Raw genomic sequence first — 27,006 nt, 5'->3', positions numbered from 1 at the left:
GAGTTGGAAGCAGTATCTCTCTGGAAGCTAGATTGGATGAAGGGAAAGAAGAATTAAAGTATATTTAAGTTACTGAAAGAACCTGATAAACTTTAGCAGTAAAACAGAAAAATATTGCTAAGTTTAAAAAAGACACTGACAATCTTCCCCTCCTACTCTGAAGCATATATGCATGTGCACACATATATTCACTCACAATTTAGAGATACTTCTGGTTTTAAAAGAATCATGCTGATCACTTTAATGGGACTTACTAGGCTGAGAAAGCACTTTTTCTTATCCCTGGGCCTATTTATTCAGTCTGGAGTCCTGTTGTAACTTGATTTACAAAACTTTACATAACCGTAAGTAAACCAAAACATATATTAACTAGAGTTTATTAAAAAAATATGTGTTATTTATTAATAGACATTCCTGAGACAGAAGAAACCTCACATAAAAATCATTCCACTTTAACTTTCACAAGACCTTTGTTTCTGAGCAAAAGACTTTTCTGGGACATTGTGTAATCACATATTTCTCTGACAACAGGACTGAAGTCTTAATTTGTATTGGCAACTCACATGCTTTACCCATGACAGCATAAACCTGCCATTTTGTTCCCCAGGTGTTCTGAGCAGAGATTTGATTAAGTTCAAAGAGCTTCTAAGAGGATAATTTTATTTTATGGAAGGATACCCTCTCAAGGGTCATTTTTCCAACCTATAAATATTTCTCTATCTCCACAATATTCTTTTTCTACATTTAATTTTCTCCATTTTGTACTGAGCTGCCAGCCTTGATACTAAAGCATCATAATCAGACACCACAAGATAAGGTTTTCCTTTGTTTGACTTTGGGTTTTGAATTTTGAGATCTCTTGGGCTCATGTGCATTCTGAAGAGTAGAAAATATCATGATCTCCCCTCACCCCAGTAAACTGATATTCTTATTCAGACTCATGATTACAATGCCTGCAGTGTCAAAGAAACTCAATGAGCTACCATGAAGTCTGTGATTAAAAAATATGAGTTGGCAGTAAACTGAAGCTTTACTTAATATCTTTCCTGAATTCAAACAAATCATATTGGCCTGATAAACAGTAGCCCATAACAGTGTTTCAGGAATGGGCCCTTCTAGTCAAATGAGACAAACATCAGTTTGCTATGCTTTTTCTCTTCTATCTACTCTAAAGAATAAATGCTCAGCCACAAATTACTATTGCATTAGGAAAAGCCAGGGGAAATAAAGCAAAAGGAGCCCAATGCCTTCCTCCGCAAAACATCATCATTAAATTGATTTCAGTGGGATGACTTGTAAGAGCCATACGACCAGGAGCTGGTCTTTCTCTTGCTCCCCACAGTACTAATTAGTAGTGCAGAACAGCAGATGGGAGTATACTGCCTAGCACGGACCTATCTAGTTCATAGAATCCAACATATGGGCAAAGGTGGGAACTGGTGATCCGTATTTTTCATTAGTTCTGGGATACACATGGTGAGGCTTTATATCATATTCTGTCAACATCTTTGGTATGAAAGTACAGTGATTTTTGTAACATTTTTTCTTGGGCATGCTTCTGAGTACTTGTCAGAGGTATACTATTAATATCTATAATGTTGAACCATGACTTGAAATTTCCATTAAAGTTGATGACAATTTGTGAAAGTGTGGTATGAGCAAATTTTGAGAAGCCAAAGATGGTACATGTAATTGTTCTTCTTTTACACAAGATTAAGTCTATATTGCTACTTTGGATAGATGCTCCTGTCTGAAATAAATATTTCAAGTAATCTTTAACTTTTATATTTTTACAGGTTAGATCAACTTCAGACTCTCCTCCTACAGAAGAATAAGTTGACTTACTTGCCCAGAGCTCTGGTCAATATGCCAAAGCTTAGTTTGCTAGTTGTCAGTGGCGATGACCTGGTTGAGATACCCACAGCCATCTGTGAGTCAACTACAGGTTTAAAGTAAGTAAAAGTAAGAGAGAAAGGAATATGTTCTTAAAAAGATAAGATGGATGCACCCAGGAGAAATACTTTCAAAAAGCATCAGTTTCTACAACGCCTGGTGGTCAAATTCTGACCCAATTTATCTCAGAGCCCTTAAGGAAGCACTAGAGATTGGAAATTGCAGAACAGTGGCAACTTTCTGATTTTCATCTGCTAGTTCCTCACAGTGTGCATCTGTTTGCCTGAACTGCTATTTCTGTGTAGACTTGGTCATAGTAACTCTAACTGGGTGTGCAAAGCCATGCCCCAGAGCGGGACCAGTAGTCTAAAAGTCATCTGTTGATAAACTCAGTGCTGTCAAAAGAATGCTGCTGGGAGTGGGAGATGTGGCTAGTTAAAAGGTTAAAGAATGTCACATGAATTGGGTAATTTATATATTTGTTGTGAAAAAACACTTTGTTGCTGCATGCAGGACAAGACTAAAAGGCTTTTCAGTCTGCAGTTACAATGATCTTGCATTTCTGCATGCAATGGTCAGGTCTTTGACTATGAAACCACTTGAGACTGGGTCTGGCTGGGATGGAGTTAACTTTCCCCGTAGCATCCATTATAGTGCTGGGCTTTGTATTCATAGCTAAAATAGTGTTGATAACACACCAAGGCTTTTGATTATTGTTGAGCAGTACCTCCCACAAAGGCCAGTAGTATGAGGATGAGCAAGAGATTGGGATGGTGCATAGCTGGGAGAGCTGGCTCAAACTGACCAAGGGCATATTCCATAACCTATGACATCATGCACAGCAATAAAAGCTAAGAGAAAGGAGAAGGAAGATGGGACATTTGTTATTCAGGTGTTTGTTTTCCAAAGCAACCATTACATGTACTGAGACCCTGCTGCCCAGGAAGTGGCTGGACATTGCCTGTTGATGAAAACTAGAGAATAATTTTTTTGGCTTTGCTTTGTTTCTGTGCATGTCTTTGATTTTCTCCATTAAGCTGTCTTTATCTCAACCTATGAGTTTTGTATCTTAAATTCTTCCCTATTGTGCTGAAGAGGGGGAGTGAGAGAGCTGCTTGGTGGGAAGCTGGCCAACCAAGGTCAACCAACCACAGATTCATAGCAGTTTGTGAGATTTTAAAAAGCCATATGATTTGTTGAAGCGTTTGTTCTTTTAAGAGTAACGATTTTATTGTTTGTTTTCCTTTTTGGAGTGCTAATACCATCAGAGATTTTTAGAATGTTGTGCGCTTAATTTGCACATTATGTAAGTTGTTTATGTAACCATCTAGATTTTCACCTGCAAAGTGTAGCTTTAGGAAATTTGCAAATATGACATAATACACATCCAGTCATGCACTGCAAAAGAGAAGAAACATAACAATGAAAAAATGGTGATACTTGTCAGCTAAGTGATACTGACAAAGTACCAGATTGCTAGGTGATGTTGTTAGAATGGAGTTCATACTGCTCATTAACAGAAGTGAAATTACAGTGTAGTCTGTCAGAATTTCCATAATAGAGAAATATAATGATTTATGTAGATAGGCAAAAAGAAAGAGATAAATCTGATCATTTTTATATTGAAAGTGGAGTATAGAAAATGTTCAATTTGAAATTTTTATTTCCAATAATAGATGGATATTAACAATGCCACAATGCAAAAATTGAGAAAATATGCTCTACGTTTCTCGTTATGGCTGTAGTAGCAACTTCTAAAATGTCATTCATGTTGGCCAGTGATGTTCAGAAGCCTGTTGCATATATTGTTGCATTAATCTCTTTCTAGATTTGTAAGTCTCAAGGACAGCCCTGTTGAAACTATTGTATGTGAAGACACTGAAGAAATTGTAGAAAGTGAACGTGAACGTGAGCAATTTGAGAAAGAGTTTATGAAAGCATATATTGAAGACCTAAAGGAAAGGGGTATGTGTTAACTAACTTGCAGTAAACTTCCTGCTATTTTGGATATAAATACAGACATATTTTTTGAACATTAATTTTTGAGAGTACTAACAATATACCCTTAAAATGTAATTGTCCGTTATGTTTGAGGCTTGGTTGATCTCACACTTTGCTGGGTAAAAAACTGTCTGGATGGCCGGGCCCAGAGAGTTGTGGTGAACGGAGTTAAATCCAGTTGGTGGCTGGTAACGAGTGGTGTCCCCCAGGGCTCCGTGTTGGGGCCACTCCTGTTTAACATCTTTATTGATGATCTAGACAAGGGGATCGAGTGCACCCTCAGTCAGTTTGCAGATGACACCACGTTGGGTGGGAGTGTTGATCTGCTCTGCAGAGAGACCTGGACAGGCTGGAGCCATGGGCTGAGGCCAACTGGAGGAGTTTCCATAAGGGCAAATGCCGGGGGCTGCCCTTGGGCCACAACAACCCCCAGCAGCGCTACAGGCTTGGGGAGGAGTGGCTGGAGAGCTGCCAGTCAGAGAGGGACCTGGGGGTGCTGATTGACAGCCGGCTGAACAGGAGCCAGCAGTGTGCCCAGGTGGCCAAGAAGGCCAATGGCATCCTGGCTTGTGTCAGCAATAGCGTGGCCAGCAGGGACAGGGAAGGGATCTGACCCCTGTACTCGGCACTGGTGAGGCCGCCCCTCGATTCCTGTGTTCAGTTTTGGGCCCCTCACTCCAAAAAGGACATTGAATGACTCGAGCGTGTCCAGAGAAGGGCAACGAAGCTGGTGCAGGGTCTGGAGCACAGGTCATACGGGGAGCGGCTGAGGGAACTGGGGGTGTTTAGTCTGGAGAAGAGGAGGCTGAGGGGAGACCTCATCGCCCCCTACAGCTCCCTGAAAGGAGGGTGCAGAGAGCTGGGGATGAGTCTCTTGAACCAAGTAATAAGTGATTGGACAAGAGGGAATGGCCTCAAGTTGCACCAGGAAAGGTTTAGACTGGATATTAGGAAACATTTCTTTACAGAAGGGGTTGTTGTTGGAATGGGCTGCCCAGGGAGGTGCTGGAGTCCCCATCCCTGGAGGTGTTCAAGAGTAGGGTCGATTTAGAGCTTAAGGATATGCTGTAGGTAGGAACTGTTAATGTTGGGTTAATGGTTGGACTGGATGATCTTCAAGGTCCTTTCCAACCTAGTTGATTCTGTGATTCTGTTATTAAATAAGATTAAAAGTGAAAATGTCAACTGTGTTTTTCTAAAAGTTTGGGCCCTAACTAAAACAGTTGTTATTGAACAAATGTACACAAAATTAATGGTGTGTTTGTACATGCATAACCTTAAATCAATGATAACATATGTAGTGATTATCCTCATTCTCAAGATTTACTTATGTCTCTTGGGATTAGCACTGATGATTTTGACTTCCTGCAGAAGTGCTTCTCCTCTTCAAAATGAAACACAGCATATATATGAAATGGTTTTTGTATTGATAGGACATTCTTTATCAGTTTATTTGTATCAATGTACTAATTGCTTAATCACTGTAAAATCACTGTAGTAAAATAACTGCAGTAACAAACTGCCTTTGTCTTTAGTGCATAGCACATGGAAGTTTACATATTACTTTGTTTTGCTATTCTGTCGTTTATTTACCATAATTAAGTAACTGTCAATCTCTTGAGTCTTACTTAGTAAAACATGTTAGGAAACAAACGGAAAATTTCCCCTGAGCTAAAATACCCTGTAGGGTCTCTTCAAATTTCTTTTGAGAGTTTGTGTGTAGAAATGAATTTTTGTGCAATGAATCTTATGGTATCTTTTTATTCCTTGCATTTCACATAAGTGGTCTGTATAGTAGGAGAGAAATGTAAAGAAAGACCACAAAATGTGGCTGCGGAATACTTTTCATGTTCTGATACTAGACTTTTGTTACTTAATGTCCATAAGTATTCACGCCATCTACGTCTAAAGTGAAGTCTGCTATAAAAGTGCCTGATTCTAATAATGGTAGCAACAGTGGTTTAAATGGAGTGAAGGAATGCAGGAAAAACTGAGATCATAATTTGACTTCAGTGATACTCATGAAATATGTAGTGATGCAATGGTATTTACATACTTGTGAAATGTGGAGTCTAAAATAATGGCTGTCAGGCTGCCTCAAACCTGCATTTGTCCCTGTTGCACAGAGGCCAGCTTTATACTCCTTTGGGGCAAACCAGCTGAGGGATACACTTTTCTGCCTCCCTAGACAAAACTTATCTCCGTGCTTTTTATGGTGTGGCTGCATCATGAATGACTCGGATTTACTGCTTCTGAACTTGTGCTATAGATTATGCCAAGACCTGCCTTTGAAAAGCAGACTGGAGGAGGAATAACTTCTGTATAATACAAGCTAGGAGCATTCTTGAAAGATAGCACAGAGATCACTTGTAGAGTACCTTTGAAATAAAACCAAACCTAGCTGTTTCTAGCTCAGGGGTCCATTTATTTGCACTGGATTACATATCTGAAGTCTGAAATGAAATATATTTCTTTTTTTTTTTTTTTTTTCTTTTCACAGATTCTACTCCTTCCTACACTACAAAAGTATTACTCAGTCTTCAGCTTTGAAGATCAAAAATCTCTAAATCACTAGTGAATATCAGAATAACTCTATTTTTATCCACCTGAATAGAGAAAACTGGAAAACACAGGTGGCCAGAAGCATTTCAAATTCATAATGAATTTCTTTATTTGTTGCTGTAGTTGCTCCCAGTAACTACAGATAAAACAAATCAGTAGAGCCTTCATAAGATGTTGTTTCACCTTTTAAATCAACATGTTTATTTTCAAGTCCACAGCCACAGCCATTAATTTACATATAGACCTGCTGAAAGTAATTATTCACTGTAATAAAGTATACACAGGCATAGATGCCCTCAGGATGAAGACATTGTCCATTGTAGTTGAAACTGTGGAACAAAAATCATCATCTTAAAAATAAATTTGATTTTATAAGAGGAGAAGGATTAATTTAGAAAATGAATGTGATCTCTTGTATTCTTAAAACCACATAGCACATTCAGTTCTTTACAATATTTAAAGTGTAAACACATACATAGTTTGAATTTACTTTCTGTTCTTCAAGGAAATTGTCCTCCCTGGGATTTTTCATTTTAGATAAGTTTCAACAACTTTATATATAGAAAATGTAGCAATTCTGCTGCTTTTTTTCCAAGCATATTATAAGCTTTTACCTGTCCACAAATTCAGATACTAAAATGACTGAAACTTCTGTGCTAAGCAGTTTTATAATATAGCAGTGTATTAAATAAAATTTTAGGGATTAAGTAGTGCAGACGAATACTATCTGCAAAATGATGATACTGTCTTCTACTAATGGTTTCACATTACAAGATTCTGTGGATATTTATTGTTATTTCCCATGTTGTATAAGAATGAGTTTGCTGGATAAAAAGTTATTTTGCTTGCTACTTAATAATCTGTTTATATACAATTATGTAAGTGTATATAATGTAGAGTTTCAGAAGTCTAGTTTTACACATATATTTTGTTTAATAAATCAATACTTTTAAATCTAAAAAGACTTGAGACTGAGAATTTTGACTCAAATTGGACTCAAATTAGAGAATTTAAATATTCATAAATTTATAAGTTCAGTTAGGGGAAATGATATTTACATCTTGAATTTTTATTACAGATGAGCTATGTCCAGTTTTTTACAGTAGAGTGACATTCATATTTAAAAAGCAAAGCAACAAAGGATGTACTTCTCAAGACTTCTATATTAAAAAATACTGGCTTTGATGTTTTCTTTCCTTTTTAACTTTTAAACATTCATTCTTTTGAGAGAAGAGAATCTGTAAATATCATGCGTTATTTTTCCCAGCCACAAACTCCTGTGCTCATGTTACTATCCGAAATGAAATCTTCTTGAGTACGTCTCTAGGTGTTAATACTGATTTTAAGCAAATCCTGGAACAAAGAGAAAGTTTCAAAAAACTCCAAGAAAACTTAACATTTATCTGAAACAGAATAATGGAAGATCTGATATGTTGTTTTTATTACAAAGGTCTTGAACTATGATAAAATAGTGGCAGTCAAAGTGGTCTTATAGCAATCAGGCTATCTGAAACTACCAAACTTGCTTTTAGTGAAATTATAAATTTGGTTGATTAGATATTGATATAATAAACTTCTGTAAGACATCTGATTTGGCATTTCTAGAGTTCTATTGTAGAATAATATGATCCACTGAAAATCATAGGAATGGAAATTACAACTGCTGTGTTTATATGGGAGTTGAAACTTTAAGGAAAACTAAAGGTGCAGACACAATTAACTGAACAAAACTTCCCAGTGCAAATTCTAGTGTGAGAATTTTAGGATATATTAACAGAAGGTACTTGAATAGAGAAGTTGTATTAGTATATTTAACTTTGTTGCTAATCTTGAAAGATTTATGCTGTTCATAATTAAGAGTGATGCAAATAAACTGGGGAATGTTCAGAAAAAAAAACAATAGCATAAATAGAAAACACATATTTTTAAGTTCATTAAACTGCGAACAAGTCCATTTGGTCATCAATATTTATCAGTGAAAAATTGCAGTCTAGAAACAGCATGATTTTACTGCAGCAGACAAACGTAAGGCAAAAGTCTAAAACATGAAATAATAAATTTGAACATAGGAAAAAATGGCCCATTTTTCAGTAAGAGTAACCATGGGACAATTCATAAAACACTGATGAATTCTCAGTCACTAGCAAACTTTAAGTCCAGGTTAACATTTTCCTTAAAAAAATTGCTTAAAAAGTAAGCCATGGAAAATGGTTAATGCTATACAGGGAATCAAACTAGTGTTCCCCAACTTGATTTTGGACATCTGTGAATCTAATTTTCATAGAATCACAGAGGGGTTTCCATTGGAAGGCATCTTCAAAGATTATCTAGCCCAACCTATCTGCCACATGCAGGCTCATCTTTTAGTAGATCAGGTTGCTCAAAGCCCTGTCCAACCTGACCTTGAATGCTTCCTGTGATGTCACATCTGCAACTTCTCTGGGCAACCTGTTCCAGTGTGTCACCACCCTCACAGTCAAGAGTTTCTTCCTTATCTCTAATCTAAAGTTACCCCATTTCAGTTTAAAACTGTTACACCTTGTTCTATCACTACAAACCCTGGTAAAAAGTCTTTCTTCACCCTTCTGATAATCCCCCTTTATATATTGAAAAGCTGCAAGAAGGTCTCCCTGGAGCCTTCTCTTCCCCAAGCTGAATAACTCAGCTCTCTCAGCCTTTTCTCACAGGAGAGGTGTTCCAGTCCTCTGACCATTTCTGTGCCCTCCTCTGGACCTGCTCCAACAGGTCCACGTCTTGTATTGGGGAACCCCACAGCTGGACACAGTACTCCAGGTGGAGTCTCATGGTAGCAGAGTAGAGGGGAGAATCACTTCCCTTGATCTGCTTGTCATGCACCATTTGATGCAGGATACAGTTGGCTTTCTGTGCTGCATGCACACATTGCCAGTTTATGCCCAATTTTTCATCCACCGGTATCCTGAAATACTTCCCTGCAGGGCTGATAGCTTTTATTCCTAGCTCTTGTAGAACGTTATTTCCTAAAATCAGAAAGAAAGTAGTATTTCTGTCACAGAATTTGTCAAGTACCTCTGCTTAAGAGGAAGATGATGTACATATACAACTGTCTCCATTATACCTAAGCTGTCCAGTGGATAATGTCGGCTATAACTGAAAGTCCTAATTTCAGCGTAACTGCATTTGAGTTCTACTTCTAAGTCCTATAAAACAAAAATACTGTGAGAATATATGTTATCACATGTGTTATCATGTGCTGTTAAATATAATTTTATTGGTGTCATCCATTGCAATATAAAACCTCTGTGTCAAAAGACACCTCATTTTGAATGGAGTCTAATTTTATTGGGTTTCTATCTAGCTTGGTTTACTAGTAGTTTTACTTTAGATTATTATCTTCTAGCTTGGTTTACTGGTAGTTTTACTTTAGACTATTATCTTTCAGTAAAACCCAACACTTCCAGGGAAGACAATTTTGTTATTGGCATACTATATACTTTTTCAGTTTTTGAAAGTGAATAATTTTATGATTAAAGTGTACTAATAGCAAAATATGCTATTTTCAAGCTTCTGATGTCAGATACTACACTTCCTAAAACCCAACACTCCTTCTGCTTCACAAGTAGCTGCTATTCAAAAGCAGAAAGACTGGGAGCAATTGAAATATGTGTTATAGAATACTCAGTTGCTCAATGTGCAAAAATAAACCAGATAATTACTTTTCATTGTGTTCCTTTTGCTTGTTCTACACAGTTTTGGCCTTGTTTTTAAGGATAACAAAGTATAAACTAGGAAAATAAACTTATAATGAAAGCAAACAACCTGAAATTTGATTAATGAGTACCTAGGAATAACAGTGTTGCATCAGATTTTGGTTTAAAATTTACAGTTAACACTGAACAATATAGTCTTTTTTTCCTCATTGAACATTCACACCACTGGAACTGTTTTACTGTGTTTATTTTCTGCAAAGGAAGCACTGAACAAAATGATAAACAGGGAATGTTCTTTCTTGATGACTTGACTTCAGTAGCTGCTAGGTCCTGGTCTCTGGACCTCTAGTTCCATACAGATTAGCTCCTGCGTCGTAGAGGATGGAAGGAGATTGGAAATTATATATTTTTTTTTTTTTTCCTGATTTTCAGGCCTCATTTAAACTAGTCCTAATAAACAGAAGAACTGTAACTCAGCATAATGCTGGTTATGTACCTCATGGATAACCCTTCTATATGTTAAGCAGTTCAGGAACTGTCTTCTCTCTTTTCAGCACTGAATCTACTGCTTGAGCTGATTTCAGCTGTGACCATATTCTATCCTACAGCTCGCTGTCTCCTTCACTGGTCCATTCATAGTTATGGGTGTTGCTTATTGTAAATAGGGGGTCTGCATGCTGTTCTCATTATGTGCTGACTGACATTAATGTGAAAGGATCATTACTATCTCTTACCTCTCCTTGGAACTTTCTGTTTTCTTGTTGCCAACTGCAACATAACTACCCGAGGTTCAGCAAAATCTTAGTAAAGATGCATTTTATTTCTAAAATCAATTACATCTTAAACATAATGCCTCTGCTATGTTCAGAGCTTCTATTTTCCACTATTGCTTTCAGCCTTTTCCTAAAATCAACAGTGACATTTATCGAATAATTAAACTAGCTGTCAAAACAAGGTGAATAGATATGTAAGGAAGAATATCAGCTTAGAGAACTAAAAATCAGTTTTAGGCTATGCAAGAGCAATGTTTGAATCCAAATTTACATTTCATTTTCTTTTTCACTTGTTACACAGGTCCAGACAAGTTGAGGCTAGTCAGCCTTTGGTCCTATGTATTATGTAATGGCATAAAATAATATGTTTAGAAAAAACAATGTGCTACACTGTACAATGTGTTACACCTTAAGTTGATAAATGCACATGGTGCTCCTCTAAGCTACTGAAGCTGCTATCTATGCCTGGGATGTGTCAAATTTTTTGTGTGTACACTAGTTGCAGTGTTTTGCACATAGGAACACAACAACATATTTCTTTCAGACTTTCTACAGTTTTATGAATGGCATGAAAAGTTATTCAATGTTTCATTCTTATTCTGTGTTTGCTGGTTTAAAATCTGCAATGGTATGTCACCTGTAGTATCTCTATAACTTTCTGTTAAGACAAAGATTTGAAAATATATTGATTTCATAATTTTTCTGGTGCTACTCTGGCCCCAGAGAGGTAGAGCAAGTCAACTATGTGTTCTGAGTGCATTTGAAGAAGGTGAGTTCGGCAGTTAGACATTGGCAACTGCAGAAACTTGATACAACCAGGTAACTAAAGGAGGTAAAACTTTTTTTTTTTTTTTAAAGGTAAATCTGGTTTTGTTTTCACATTTTAAAAAAGTTCCTGTCACCAAGGTTCCTTCCTCTATAGCTGTGGGAGCTGTACATCAAAGCATGTGTTGTCATTTTAAGGTAGCACATGATTTCAGGAATGAGGGTTTAAGGAAAGCAATAGTATTTCAGTTGCAGTGAAGTGCTCATTAACAATACTGTGACATGGCTGAAAATGATTAGGATATATCTGCTTTTATGCTATAAGCAGGCTTTTTGTATGTTGGAAGGTTCTACTATGGGAAAGTTTCTGCCCAGAAAATATCCTGTAGTTCCTTTTCCTCTTACTTTGTACTAGTATAAGTTTATGTTGTATTAAGCTGAACTACCTGGAGCTTTCAGGCTTAGTGTAAATGGGGAAAGACTTCAAGACTCTGTTTCCCCTGTCTGTTTCATTCCTACTCTTTCTTTTTCTTTCACTTTTTTATTTATCTAACAATTGAAAATTCAGAAGTTCATATTAGAAATCTCTCCTACAAATTAAAAAAGAAATTGGCATGTAATTTTTAAGAGCTTGTTGGTTATCTGGTATTGACAATCAACTCCTAAACTGTGTTTTCCCTGAATCAGTCACAGTAATTAATATTTGGCATGTGCTATGTGTATAACAGATGATGGCATGCTGGTCAGAAGTTCTCAACAGAGAAATACTATATCCCGGCTGAGGGACTTAATTTATACCCCTGTTCTTTACTGCCTGTCTCATTTAATGCTCTAGGTATGATACTATATTAACACTTGATATTTGCTCCTTAAACGTTCCTTGGTTTGTTAAAAACATGTTGCATGTTTCACCCCAGGGCACATCACAGTCTAGCAGGAAGGCTTCTGCTCCACCTGAAGCCTTGCAGCTGTGGGACAGGTTTGCTACCCTCAAAGCTGTGGAGGAGGTAGGTGTGCTTTCAAATAAAATAACCAGGATGACTAACTCTGAACCACGCAAGATAACCTGGAGGAAGCGGTGAGTGATAGCAATGGGTCACTCTCTGCCACAGGGGACTGAGGCACTCACCTGTCAGTCTGACCTGTTGTCCAAAGAATTTTGCTGTTTTCTGGGGCTGTGGATCTAGGATGTTGTGGAGACACTGCTAAAACTTGGCCCACCTTCTATTATCCCCAGCTCTTCTCCCATTTAGGCATGAGTGATACTACCAGGGACAACCTCAAGAGTATCAAAAGTAACTACAGAGTTCTGGGGGTGATAAACAGGGTTATGGGACCCAGGTGGTGTTTCTCTCAATCCTACTGGTGAGGGGAGAGGGTTGACTATGTGTTAGCAAGTGGTTGCAGAACTGGTGTCTCCAGCTGGGTTTGGTTTCTATGATCATGGGAACTTTTTTGAGGATCAGCATCTGAATGGGAGAGATGAGATCCATCTAATAAAGTGGGACAACGGTATCTTTGCCAGCAGGATGGCTGGTCTGGTAAGAAGAGCTTTAAAATAGGAATAACAGGAGAGGGAGAGAGTTACAAGCAACCCTGGGAAGGAGTGATGGGCAGTGTTGACATATAAGGGACTGGAGTGATGTGAGTGAAAGGGAACAAAATCCACAAAATAGGGCTCAAGCTTTTGCATATAAGCAAGGAAGTGCCTACAAGACACCATGGTGTAGAAATCTCCCAGACAGTTTCTGGGAAATCAGCATGCTGGGGTGCCTCTTTCAAGTGCCTGCACACTAATGCACACAGCATGGGGAGTAAACATGAGGAATCAGAGATCTCTGTGCAGTTGCAGGGCTGTGCTCTTATTGGGATCACGGGGATGTGGTGGGATGGCTTGTGTGACTGGAGTGCTGCAATGGAAGTATTCAGGCTCTTTAGGAAAGACGGCCTGGGAAAATGAGGAGGTGGAGCTGCTCCTTATGTAAAAGAGTGGCTGGAATGCATGAAGATCTCCCTGGGGAAGGATGAAGAGCCAACAGGGATTTTATAGGTAAGGATTAACAAGTAGACCAGTATGGGTGACACTGCAGTGGGTGTCTGCTATAGGCCAGTGGATCAGGAAGAACAAGTGGCTGAGGCCTTCTACAGACGGCTAGAAGCAGCTTCATGTTAACAGGCCCTAGTCCTTGTGGAGGGCTTCAACTACCCCAATTTCTGCTGGAAGGACAAGACATCAGGACATAATCAGTCCAGGAGTTTCCTGAAGGAAACCAGTGAACGTTTCCTGATGGAAGTGTAGAGGATCCAGCCAGAAGAGATGTTCTGCTGGACCTCATACTTACAAATAAACAAGGGCTTTCTGGGGATATGAAGGTCAAAGTTAGCCTTGGCTGCAGTGACTATGAAATGATGGAGTCTGGGATCTTGAAAGGGAGCAGAGTAAAAAGCAAGATGACAACTCTGGACTTCAGGAGAGTAGACTTTGACCTCTTTGGGAATGTGTTTGAAAGTGTCCCATAGGATAAGACCTTGGAAGAAATAAGCGGCCAAGAAAGTTGATTGATCTCCAAGGATAACCTCCTCTAAGCTCAAAAGCAGTTCATGCCAATGAGCAAGAAGTCAAATAAAAATGACAGGAGGCCTGTGTGGATGAATGATGAGTTCCTGACAAAACTGAGAGAGAAAAAAGTATACAGAATGTGGAAACAGAGGCAGGTAACCTGGGAGGCATAAAAAGACACTGTCCAGTTATGCAGAAGAAAGCATGGCTAGGAAAGCCAAAGCCCACCTGGAGATGAATCTCATGGGGAAGGTCAAGGGTAACAGAAAGTCTTCTATAAACACATAAATGACAAAAGACAGACCCAGGTGATGTCTAGAGGTCCCTTCCACCTTCAGTGGTTCTGTGACCCAGGAACAGGACATGTGGGCCCACTGCTCAGTAGGCTAGGGACTTTTACACAGGACATATAAAACGCTGAGGAACTGAATGCCTTCTTTGCCTCAGTCTTTACTAGCAAGACTATCCTTCAAGTATCCCAGGTCCTAGAGACCAAGGGAAAAGGCTGGAGAAGGAAGATGCATCATTGGTGGGCAAGGATCAGGTCAGGAAACTGGACATACCTAAGTTCATGGGCACTGATGGGATGCACCCATGAGTGCTTAGGGAGCCCATTGATGTCATGAATGACTCGAGCGTGTCCAGAGAAGGGCAATGAAGCTGGTGCAGGGTCTGGAGCACAGGTCGTACGAGGAGCGGCTGAGGGAACTGGAGGTGTTTAGTCTGGAGAAGAGGAGGCTGAGGGGAGACCTCATCACCCTCTACAGCTCCCTGAAAGGAGGGTGCAGAGAGCTGGGGATGAGTCTCTTTAACAAAGTAATAAGGATTGGACAGGAAGTAATGGCCTCAAGTTGCACCAGGGAAGGTTTAGACTGGATATTAGGAAGCATTTCTTTACAGAACAGGTTATTAGGCGTTGGAATGGGCTGTTGGTCAGGGCAGTGGTGGAGTCCCCATCCCTGGAGGTGTTTGAGAGTAGGGTCAACATATTGCTTAGGGATATGGTGCAGCTGGGAACTGTTAATCTTGGGTTGATGGTTGGAATGGATGATCTTCAAGGTCTTTTCCAACCCTGATGATTCTATGTGATTCTGTGAACACCCACAGCCTTTCCCTCATGCAATAAGCAGGTCACCCTGTCGTAGAAGGAGATCAGGTTTGTCAGGCAGGACCTGCCTTTCATAAACCCATGCTGACTGGGCCTGAGCATCTGGTTGTCCCTCATGTGCTGTGTGATGGTACTCAGGATGAGCTGCTCCATCACCTTCCCAGGCACCAAAGTCAAGCTGACAGGCCTGTCATTTCCTGGATCATCCTTCTGACCCTTCTTATAGATGGGTGTCACATTGGCCAATTTCCAATCTGTTGGAACCTCCCTGGTCAGCCAGGACTGCTGGTAAATGATGGAAAGCGGTTTGGCGAGCACCCCAGCCAGCTCCTTCAGCACTCTCAGGTGTATCCCATCCGGTCCCATAGACTTGTGTGTGTCTGTGTGATGCAGCAGGTCACTGATTGTCTCCTCCTGGATTGTAGGGGGTGTTATTCTCCCAGTCTCTGTCTTCTGGCTGAGGAGCTGGATTCCCTCAGTACAACTAGTCTTGTTGTTAAAGCCTGAGACAAAGAAGGCATTAAGCACCTCAGCCTTCTCCTCATCACTTGTTACCATGTTTCCTCCTGCGTCTAGCAGGGGGTGGAGAATCTCCTTCGTCTTTCTTATGCTTTCTTATAAACCGAAACACAAGAGGTTCCTCCTGAACATCAGGAAACACATTTTTACTACGAGGATTACTGACCACTGGCACAGGTTGCCCAGGGAGATGGCAGAGTCTCCATCCTTGAAGATATTTAAAACTTTTGTGGATATAATCTAGGGACATCTACTCTAGATGACTATGCTTGAGCACAGGTGTTGGACCTAGAGGTCCCTTTCACCTTCAGTGGTTCTGTGATCCAGGGACAGGACATACGTCCTGAAATCTGCTTTGTTTCATGTGTCTGATTCCAGTTGTAGTGTTTCAGCAATACTGAAAGTTTGTATGGCCTGGGTACAGGTTCAATATGGCAGATTTAATGGAAGAGTATTATTTGCTCTGTTGTCAACTCTGACACTCTGAATATGAATTCTGACTGAATATTTATATAATGCAGTAGTCTTCAGGAGAACTAGACTGGAATAATCTTAAGTCATGAGTAAATACTGCCTGACATTCATCATCATTTGCAGATATTAGAAGCTGCTTCAATAAACAGAGAAATTTGCACGATGCTAGAACTGCTTCCCTCTATATCTGCTAAAACCAGTATCACTGTACTGTGCATCAGGTTTGGATTAATACATGTGAGTATCATAAGGAAAATCAGTGGAAGTTTACAATGATGTTGTCATTTTGCACTCTTGTGGGAATGTTTCGGGCCTCTGTTCGTACCCTTTGGTACTACATGGAGAGAAGGCCTGTATAGACCTGGATGTCCTGTTGAAGCACGACCTTTGGACTACCTCTTCTTTGCTATTACCCCAGGCTGGTGGAAACTGCACAGTAAGTGGCCATGTGTCCTGTATTTTACAGTAGTCCATTCTTCATTGTTAGTAATACAGGGCTTTCTGGTAAAGGTAGTGAACAAGCGTCTAAGTGGACAATTAGTTTGGTATGCTTGGATGCTACAGGTGTTGCTCGAGCTTGTTGCTTTTGGTATTAAAAAAAAAAAAAAAAGAAGAAAAGAGAAAAAGCAGCCTCTTGGCTGTGTTTAAAATTCAATCTGAAATACAAGGAGCACTAACAGGCTCAGGTCAGTAAGTAAAATAATTTTGAATATAAAAGATTTAGTGAAGGAGAGAACAATTTCTGAGGGAATCTCAGAAGATGCTAATAAGATATGACAGTAATTTCTTTTCATGGTGGTGTCAGCATAATTAGATCTTCATACTGCTTTCTGTCCCCTCAGGGAACTGATGTGGGTTAAGATTTTTGTGGATTATTCTTAATTCAGATCAGATCCTAAGTCTGTTTGACTGAATCTACTATCACAAACAGGCTTAGGAAAGCATTGTCTCTGAGAAGAAACTCCAGCATTACCTTGGAAATAAATGTTCACAAAACTACAGTCTTGTCTCATTAGCAACCAGATTGTGAAGGAGTTGTAGGTTATCTAGTTAGACCTGGCTCTTGATGTTGTGTAATCTGTTTAAAATCAGTGTAGCAGATCCACATGGGATGTGCCACTGTGAACTATTAGAATAACAACTGTAATTGACACCTCTGTGATATGGGAATAGGAATGAACTCTGGAAAACAAAATGTCTGCCACATCTATGGTACTTAATTATTGTATTTTACATTCAATCTTCTGGGAATTGTACTCCATCCCTCATGCTCTGTGCAGTTCCTAATTTCAAGGGCTTTCATATCTGGTTGATTGTTTTACTTCCTTTCCTCAAAACCTCACAATGAATTCTTCATGACCTATTAAAAACACATATAGACATAAAAGTATGAGAAAGAAAATCCAAGGCAGACTAACCACTGCTTGAGCAGTGATAGCTCTGAACAGAATTCACTGATCACTCCTATACTTCTTTTGGAGGGAGATAAACATTTCTGGAGAAGTTTTCCATTGGAACTTTTAATTTAATAAAACCTGATTTTATAGATCACGTGCGGAGAAAACTGGTGAAAATTTTTGTGTCTTCAACATTTTTTTTTATACTTTAATTTTGACTAAAGCATCAAGGGTCAGCTGGTTGGAAGGAAACACTGATATTCATGCATTTTCCAATAACAGTTCAATGTGTTACTGCAATTCAAAGTGCAAGGGTTACTTTTTTTATGATCTTCCAGTTCTATGGCATTTTTCTCTTGTTTTATTTTCTAAATCTCTAGGAGTCAATATGAGATATTTGCAGGACAAATGCTGTGATTGGAGGGGGAAGCTTGAGGCTTTGGGAGAGGGAAAGTCCAAAAATATTACACAACTGAGGTGTTTCTCTTAGTGTTTTTGAATGAAATAAGTAGCTTTCTATTGTCTAAAAGGCATGATTTTACAGTTTAGTATTTTGGAAAGTTTTTAATTTATATTGATGTGTTACATGGGTCTGAGGTTTCAAAATTTTCATTGCTTTGTGAGCACCTGTTGGTTTTGGTAGCTGTAAATGTTAGAGAAATAACTGTTGCACGATATGCGAGAGGGGAGTTTCAGCAAGTATCAGAAATTTACATTTTAACCTAGGACTACCTTTTCATTTCAAAATGTATTATGACTTCTAGCAACTGTAGTTGGAAATGTTTCTTTTATGTCTCTTTGGATATAATTTTCTTGGGCAAGTGGAAAAAACAATCCTCTCTATTTTGATAAAATAATAGAAGTTTTTTCTGGGATCGGTTCTTTGAAAAACGCTGATCCTAGGACCTGCCATTCTTACTAATGTAGCAATACATAAATAGGTGGGATCTTCCAAGTCCAAAGGGTTCTGAGCCTGTAGTGGAATACCTCAAAAAACTTTCTCTTTTAAAAATTGCACTGGAATTTGGGTGTGAGTTATGCACTCCTTTCCTACCTGTAATTGCTTTTGCTAAATTATCAAATTTCTATTTAGAAATGGATTATTTTTCTAGATCTCTAGCTTCATGCTTTATGCAGCTATTTCCAAATGTGAGCATAATTTTTATTTTTCTAACCTACTACCAGAGGTCATTTTTATGAAGACTAAACCTGACAATAATGGAACCAGACCAACATCTTAATGAAGACTAGATGAGCTACTGTATTTTGAAGCTGTGTTGGCTATTTCAGTCAAGGTTAGTCCTTATCAAACACCTTTATCAGATACGTTTTTTCCTTGTTTCACCTTTTTGGCATGCCTCACCCTACTATTGCACCCTATGTATTATGTAGTTTTAAACTGCACCTGAATTTAAGAAAAATAATTATCTTTTTTTTAGTTGCCTAATGTTTTTCATCTGTAACCTGCAACATTATCTACATTTCAAAAACAAAGCCTGAGATAAAACTATTTGTTAAACAACTTCTGGACAAATGTTTTGTGTTTGTCCTGATCAAAAGGAACATCCTGGAAGCCTGTGTCCACATGCAGCAGCAACTGTGGCTAAATGTAATGTGAGGCCAGTAAATTAGAATTTGGTTTTATCTGGCTATTTCTGTAGGCAAAATTTCAACATCTGTTGGCAAATAACAAGGACTGAATAGTTTGCAGAAGTACAGCAATGCAGGGACAGTAGGGGCTGTAGGACTTGTGCAGTTTTGAGAAGGATGCTGGACAGGGTACCATGTTTCACAGTCACAGTTCTTGCAAAAAAGACTGCCATCTACTCTAAGCATGGTAACTTAAACTACATTCAGCACAAAGGACTTTTATTAGCTTACCGTTTACCAGTGGTCTAAAGCATGTTTCCAAATTTCTGTGAGGTTTCTTTTTGCTTTCTGAGGTTTCAGACACATTTTTAGCTCAGAAGACTTAGTTGCTGCTTCTTACTTCAAGATACAAATTAGGCAGCTATCTTTCAACAAATCTTTGTATTACAGATAGTATAGTCTGGGCTACACACACACATGCACAGTGAGGAGTGCTAAGATCAGCTCAGCTGTATGCAGACTGCTCCGGGTTTGTAGGAAACATGGGGGGAGCATAGAGGCTGACTCTAAGGGCAGGTAGTGAGAGAAGTGGTATATCTGGATGACTTCCATGGTGACAAGAAAACTAACTGGTTTCCTGTCTTCTGCCTGGCAGTGGAGTGCTGAGTAGATGACAGCTGTTTTTGCTTATGACCGCACTCCTCAGTCTGCATCTGTGTGTGTGACACAGCTACAGTAGTGTCCTATTCACATTACAAAAGACAGAACTGTACTAAGCCATGGATATTTCTACCAACAGGCATAGTTGCCGTGCTTTCTATGTACAAGTACAGCCTGCTGTAAATTTAAAATAGAAATCTCTTTTCCACAAAGAAATTTATTCAGGATAAATTTTCTTCCTGCTGCACAGACTGTATTACTTCTTAACATAAAGATGTGTTGAAAGATAGCTGTCTAATTTGTATCCTGAAGTGACACAAGCAGGGGAGACTTGATTTCTGATCTGGTTCAGAAATTCTGAAATGTGACATATTTAGGCACCACAAGCATCATGAACAAAGAAGAGGCTCTAGGAGTCAGAGCTGACAGCTACTACAACGTGTAGGAGACAGGTAACAGTCTCTAGACTATTTTCCCTACTCCTACTCTATATCTTGCTCTGTCTCCTTCCCTGCTGTGGGAGGCTGGCTACCTGTCTCAAACCATTTCCCCATTTTCACAGAGCAGAACTCCATCCCACTCAGTAACCATAAAAGCTCTTATTTTGTCCTGCTTGTTGTGGCTCTGCAACATGCACTGGTAGTAGTGCAGGCTGGGGAGATCAGGTTGCTGGCATTTGAGTTTACTGGCATTTCACATCCTTTCCTTGCATGGCTGGAGAAAAGGTATGTGTCCAACACTGTCGTGCAGCTTCCAAAAGTGGCTTGTGCAGCACAAATACTAGGCATATCACTGTCTGTTTTAGCCTTGGGATTTGTGTTATGGCCTAGAGATATAGAAATATGTTTTGCATACTTTTATTATTCCTTATTTCACAACTGATTTAGCGAGGCTTTGATCAAGTTATTAGGAATCAGGTTTAATATGTACACTGTAAAACATGGAGATTTTCCTCCCCGGTATTATTGCTACTGAAGATTACTGTAATATCTAGCACTTTAATTTAAAGCCTTGTCATACTCTAGATGTAGAAAGGCTTATTAGAAAGGAAGCTATCTGGCATTGGGTGATTACTCTGATTCCATATAATGCATGCCTTCAAAATCAGTGGCACTTTGTCGATGGAGAAGGATTCCCAAGATCTACTTCGACTTCCGAAGTTATAGTACAAATTTTCAAGAAATAACGTATGCTCATATACATTAATTTCTTTTGCATTAACAAGCCTTAGGCTAGACACTTTGTCTGCATTTTAATGTCTGTCCAGATTAGTTTAGTTAAAGAAAATAGCATGAATTTTATGTTCACATAAATTTCTTTTTTTAATCAGGTGCTTGTAGTAGAACTGTTGAAGGAAGAAGACTACACAGTGAATACACTGTAGCAATGAAGTTGATTGAAAGGGATTATTTGGCAACATAAATAAATTTAAGGTACCTAGATGAGACATCCATCACTGTGAAAGAGACTATCAAATGACTGTGTGAGTGGATAAGCAGGGCTTTTCTTTCCCCCAGAATTTTTATATAAAATGACAAAATTAAAAAGTGTAAATTCACAGTATCATGGTTACATTGCATGCAACTGATCAGATGATTTTGAACAGTTTTGGAGTTGGACAAATTATTTCACTTTCCCTTTAGCTTGCACATTTGTTACTACTGTCTCCTTCAGGTCTATGGGGCAATGTCTTCAGATTTGTAAGATATGAATACCCTGCAGACTTGAGGTTCTTCCTGGGTTCACAGTGACCGTAACTCTTAATGTAAGTCTCCTGTGACTGATTTCTAGCCAAACTATCTTACAGACCCACTGCCCCACCAATAGGTGTCCTCTGTGTTTTCTTATTTCCATGGAGTGTCTCATATTCTTGAAGCCACCTTTGGTTAGAATACTGAAAACACCAGTCTTGGTTACCTTTCTTCCATGAGGTTTTTGAATCTTGCTGATTTAACTTCAAAGCTGAGACTTATTTTTAAAAACATGAGCAAACACCTGCTCCCTCTTCCCCCTTTGCCCGTTACGTGGAAAGTTTTGCAGAAAATATAGGAAGGTAGCATGAAGGCAGGGAAGTACAGTGTGCTAATTACTATAGCTTAATGTAAGGTCACCCGATTTATGACATGGGTGTAAAAATTTCACAAGTTTATCATATTGCTTTCCTTCACAGTTTTAAAAAAATATGATGAATATTTTCTGTGTTTCAACCATGTCTCTTAGACCAGTTCTATTTTAATTTTTTACCAAATTTACAGATCTTTTCAGCATATTTTTAGTTGTTTCAGAAATCTGTTATTTTTTCTTGCCATTGTAAAAATATAGTTCTTCCTCACAAAAGAAATTATAATTTGATATTATTAATGTATATAATCAATGTATGAATATATTTGATGAAGAGTTCTGCAGCTCTCAAAAGAAAGCTTTCAGAGAATTAGATGGGAAGATGGCAACAGAAAAAGTGCTCAATTTATTTGAAGTCAGCAGTTGTTTTCTACTTTGCTGGCTATTGGAAGTGGGGTTTTTTTCAGTGTTTTTGTAAATCAGCATAAGTGTCAATGACAAATTATTTTTTAAAAAAAAATATCCTCCGAGATATCGTCCCAAACTTACAAGTCATGAAGAGAATTTGCTGATGAAGTTTGAACTTTGAACTTGATTCTCCACATTCTTTGTTGCATTTCTAGACTTGATTGGTTGGTCTTAACTGAGTGTTGAATAAGTTGACTGTTCACTGATCATTTTAAAAGATTTGCCATTTGTGGCACCTTTAACATTTTACAGCTTGCTGTTGAAATACTTATAAAATTGCCCAGCTTTATAGGTTTTTTTTAATATATTATATAATTATGTTATTCTAACATATCAGTCTACTTATTTCTTAATAATATGTTGTTGTTGTGGGAAGACTGATATGTCTTATTTTAAAAATTGCTTCATCAGTCTGCCTTCTGATGGATATCACTTTTTTTCAAAATCAGTGAATGCATGTTTTCCTTGGCATAGCAAAATGTGATATACCATGACATTTTGGTGCATTGACACAATTCAACAGACACAAAATCTATGCTTTTTATGTTCTCCTCTCCCCTTCTGTAGTCTTTGACATATGTTTTCAGGTTTATTTTTTTCATGTTTACCTGTTGTGCTCCTTATTACTACAATGACATGTTTTTTCTTTCAGCTGGAACCAATATATGATTTAAGGCACCTTCTGGTCACACTGTTGTATATTTTCTTAGTGAAGGTTTCTTTTCTACTGCACATTAACTTTCTAAAATAACCAAAATTGTGCTATTATGTACAATGCTAGGGACATAGAATTTAACTTTGTCAATAACTTGCAGTGCATATTTCAGATGATGAATATCCATATTTTTTGTAATAATTTATAATTATAGAAGAAGGTTTAAGAAGTAAAATATTTGTTCTCCTTTTCTCCAAGAAACAGAAAGCCGTTTTTAAAATTGAAGAGTATCTCATCTTGTCACGTTTGTTATTTCTAGAAGACCTCTATAGTTTTTGTGTTACAGGCAGTGTGGTGCTTTGACATGTATGAATGGAAGGCATATCATTCAAGTCCAGGCCTACTTTGCTCATGACTATTGGTCATAACATTCTCTCTTGCAAACTGGCCTGTTCAAGCTGAAAAATGCAGGAGTTCTTTTCCTTACCCTTTTCCTGAGCTCATATGTTATCAGTGCTCTGAAATGCTATTGCCAGACCTTGTATTCTGACAATTAGAAACTTCCTTCTGCCTGTTGATTTTTGCCCAGTCAGTATTTGTTTAATCTTGTACAAAGGTTGGCCCTCAATAGACTTTTTTCCTGTCCTTGTAAGTAATTCTCTGCTGCATGTTGACAGCAACAGTGTTCCTTCTTAAACCATTCTCATTTTCTCTGATAAAATCTGTTGCTCTCTCTTCGTGGAATTTGTACTGATCCTAGGAGCTTTACTATGTATGACTGTTTTGAATAAACTTTTTTTTTTTTCATTGGTGACTGAAGCAGCATGTTGAATTTCACATATGTTTCATCACTGCCATGTGCAGCAACATTAATGTTTTACCAGGTACCCAGAAAAATGTGTTGTTTTCCTATGGCTCTCCTGTACTGGTGACTTATCATGCTGTTGCTTTGTACTGGGTCTGGCTGAACTGGAATTGGTTTTCCCCTATAGCAGCCCTCACGGTGCTGTGGTTTATGCTGGGAGCTGTCAGGGTGTTGGTAGCACCCTGGTGTTGTGGCTGCTGCTGAGCAGTGCTTACACAGCACCAAGGCTCTTTCCAACATTTCCCCCAGTGGGACGGGGTGGGCAAGATCTTGGGAGGGGACACAGCCAGGACAGCTGACCCAAACCGACCAAAGGGATATTCCAGACCATGTGACGTCTGCTCAGTATAAAGCTGGGAGAAAGGAGGAAGGGGGTGGGGTCACCCTTGGTCCTCTGAGGCAACCACTACGTGTATTGGAGCCCTGCTCCTGAGAAGGCCCGACATCACCTCTTCATGGGAAGGAGAGAATAAATCTGTTTTCTTTTGCTTCTGTGCATGGACCTTTGCTTCATTTTACTTCTATTAAAGCTGCTTTTGTTTCACCCACAAGGGTTGGTTTATCTTATTTTCTTTCCCCTCTTTGCCCTGTTGAGAAACAAGGGGAAAAGGGGGCCGAAGTGATAGAGTGACTTGGTGGATACTGGCATTTAGCCAAGGTCAAACCATCACATGCTTACTTGATGAATCTGGATTCTTCTCATCATGTTGGAAATTATTGAAGAGAAGTCACATGACTCCTATTATAACCAATTCCTTACCTCCTAGAATTTGTGCTAGTATCCATCTTTCTGATTTCAATTTTCCACAAGCACTTCATCCATTCATTTGCAATGAAATAAAATGAACATGTTAATTTTGAAAGAGCCCTTTTTGCTTTAGGAAACATTTTAGGAAAAAAAAAAGGGATACTATTGTAATGACTCTTAAATTATTGTTCATTATGGAATATTTCATTAGGAGAACATTTAAAACCAGATTATATTGTTTGAAAGTTTTGAATTATAGTCAAAGGTAAGTTCTTGTGCTTGTTTATAATACTGTAAAGTGTCTATATAGATGTTTTTAAATGTTTCTCAAACCTTAAACATATGTCTTCTCCCACACTCAAAATAGAAAAAGGGGAAAATGAATCTTCTTATAATTCTCTTTAAGAATATTTATTTTGTGTGTGGTCAAAGATATACACAGTTGTTTTGTCTGTCTCACTGAATTATCATGTAATTTTAAAACTTTCAAACACACTTTTCCCCAGAGAAATAAAAAGGGGAAGGGAGGGGAAAAAGTATTTTCAATATTTTCCGGGGAATATTTTAATCAGAGAAAGTAAACAATAGAGAGGAGTTATTAGAGTAAATAGGCAGTGCAAAAAATCATATAAAACAGAGAATGAGTGTGGTGTGTTGACCTCAACCAGCAGCCAGACACCCACCCAGCTTCTCATTCAATCTTACAGGATTGGGAGAAAATAGAAGGAAGGTGAGAAGATTCACAGATAGAGACAATGACAGTTTATTAAGAAAAGCAAAAGCTGTGTGTTCAAGGAAAATAAACCAAGGAATTAATGTTCCCCTGGCAGATGCTGCTCCTTGGGAACCAGGAACCCAGCAAGGGCGGTGGTTACTTGGGAAGACAAATGCCAGGACCACAAAGGTTCCTCCCTCCTTCCTCCTCTCCCTGAGCTTTTTTTGTCTAGCAAGATGTCATATGCTATGAGACAACACTTTGGCCAGTTCAGGTTAGCTGTCTCAGCTATATGCCCTCCCAGCCTCTTTCCTATTCCCAGCTTATTTACAGGGGGCAGAAGGAAGAAAAGAGTAAGTCTTCATGCTAGTCAGCCCTAAGGGCTGCTATGTAGAAAGTTAATTTCAACCTGGCTGGACTCAGTACAAAGATAAATACAAATATAATTTAGAAATGTTAATTTTATAGATTCTCCATGTTTCAGAATGAATTTTGTTGGTCACTTGACTATCAGATTTTTTTTACATTCCAACTAAAAAATAATAAAGACAACCAGTGCAGTTTTCCATTTCTAAAAAATTCATCAATATGTTACAGCAATATATTTTGCAACAAGATAATCAAGTGTTTAGTTAAGATCAGTTTAATTATTTTGCTGGAGTTGTTATCAAAAAGGAAATGGATTTTTTTCTTTAAAGATGTAATATTTAAATGTTGGTCATGTAGTATAGATACCTCAGTTAATGTAGGTAAATCCATTATTGTAAGTTCACATTGATCTTCCTCTGTCCTTTGCATTTTCTTGTTATTTATATTTACAGCATTTATTTGCTCTGTCTTCATACCAGTGCTGTCCAAAAGACCTGATTTTGTTTCTTTATTCTGTCTTTGCATCTGCTGACACATCTCTTTTCTCAAATCCGTCCTTCTTGCCCTTTTGACAACAGCAAGCATTTTTTGCTCAGCTGCAATGCTTGTTGTGCCTCTACAGAGAATGCTTCACTACATGCTGCAACTAAATTTCTTTCTTCGTCTAGTGAAGGATAAAGATATTTTTGCTTGAAATCCAAATACTGAAGGCTTCTACTTTTATTGTACCACCACTGGAGTTTTCTGTAATTCTTCTTCCTTCCTGAAGGGAAAGCTGTGGATATTGTCTACCTGAATTTTTGAAAACATTCAACACAGTTCCCCATAGAATTCTCACAGAAAAACTGGCTGTTCTTGGCTTGGATGAGCACACGGTCTGCTGGGTCAAGCACTGGCTGGCTGGACGGTCCCAGAGAGTGGTGGTCAGTGGAGCTAAATCCAGCTGGCGGCCTGTCACAAGTGGTGTTCCTCAGGGCTCGGTGGTGGGACCATTTCTGTTCAACATCTGTATTGATGATCTTGATAAGGATATGAAATGCATTGTCAGTAAATTCACAGATGACACAAATGGGAGTGTCGATCTGCATGAGGATAGGGAGGCTCTACAGAGAGACTTGGATAGATTGGATCCGT

At 38.5% G+C, this 27,006-nt stretch overlaps 1 protein-coding gene across 1 annotated transcript in view; it reads left to right on the top strand.

Moving 5' to 3' along the window:
- LRRC2 (leucine rich repeat containing 2) overlaps positions 1–7,947 on the top strand; it is an 83,207-nt gene extending 75,260 nt beyond the window's left edge. Inside the window, exons 7-9 of the mRNA XM_074931782.1 lie at positions 1,797–1,952; positions 3,722–3,858; positions 6,395–7,947. Of these exons, the coding sequence (XP_074787883.1) occupies positions 1,797–1,952; positions 3,722–3,858; positions 6,395–6,444 (343 nt within the window). The 3' untranslated portion in view covers positions 6,445–7,947. The remainder of the gene's footprint in view (positions 1–1,796; positions 1,953–3,721; positions 3,859–6,394) is intronic.
- Positions 7,948–27,006: the final 19,059 nt, after the last annotated feature.

Source organism: Athene noctua, chromosome Z, assembly GCF_965140245.1.
Source record: "Athene noctua chromosome Z, bAthNoc1.hap1.1, whole genome shotgun sequence".
In the NCBI taxonomy this organism is placed as follows: Eukaryota; Metazoa; Chordata; class Aves; order Strigiformes; family Strigidae; genus Athene; species Athene noctua.
This window is presented reverse-complemented; position numbering and strand designations above follow the sequence as displayed.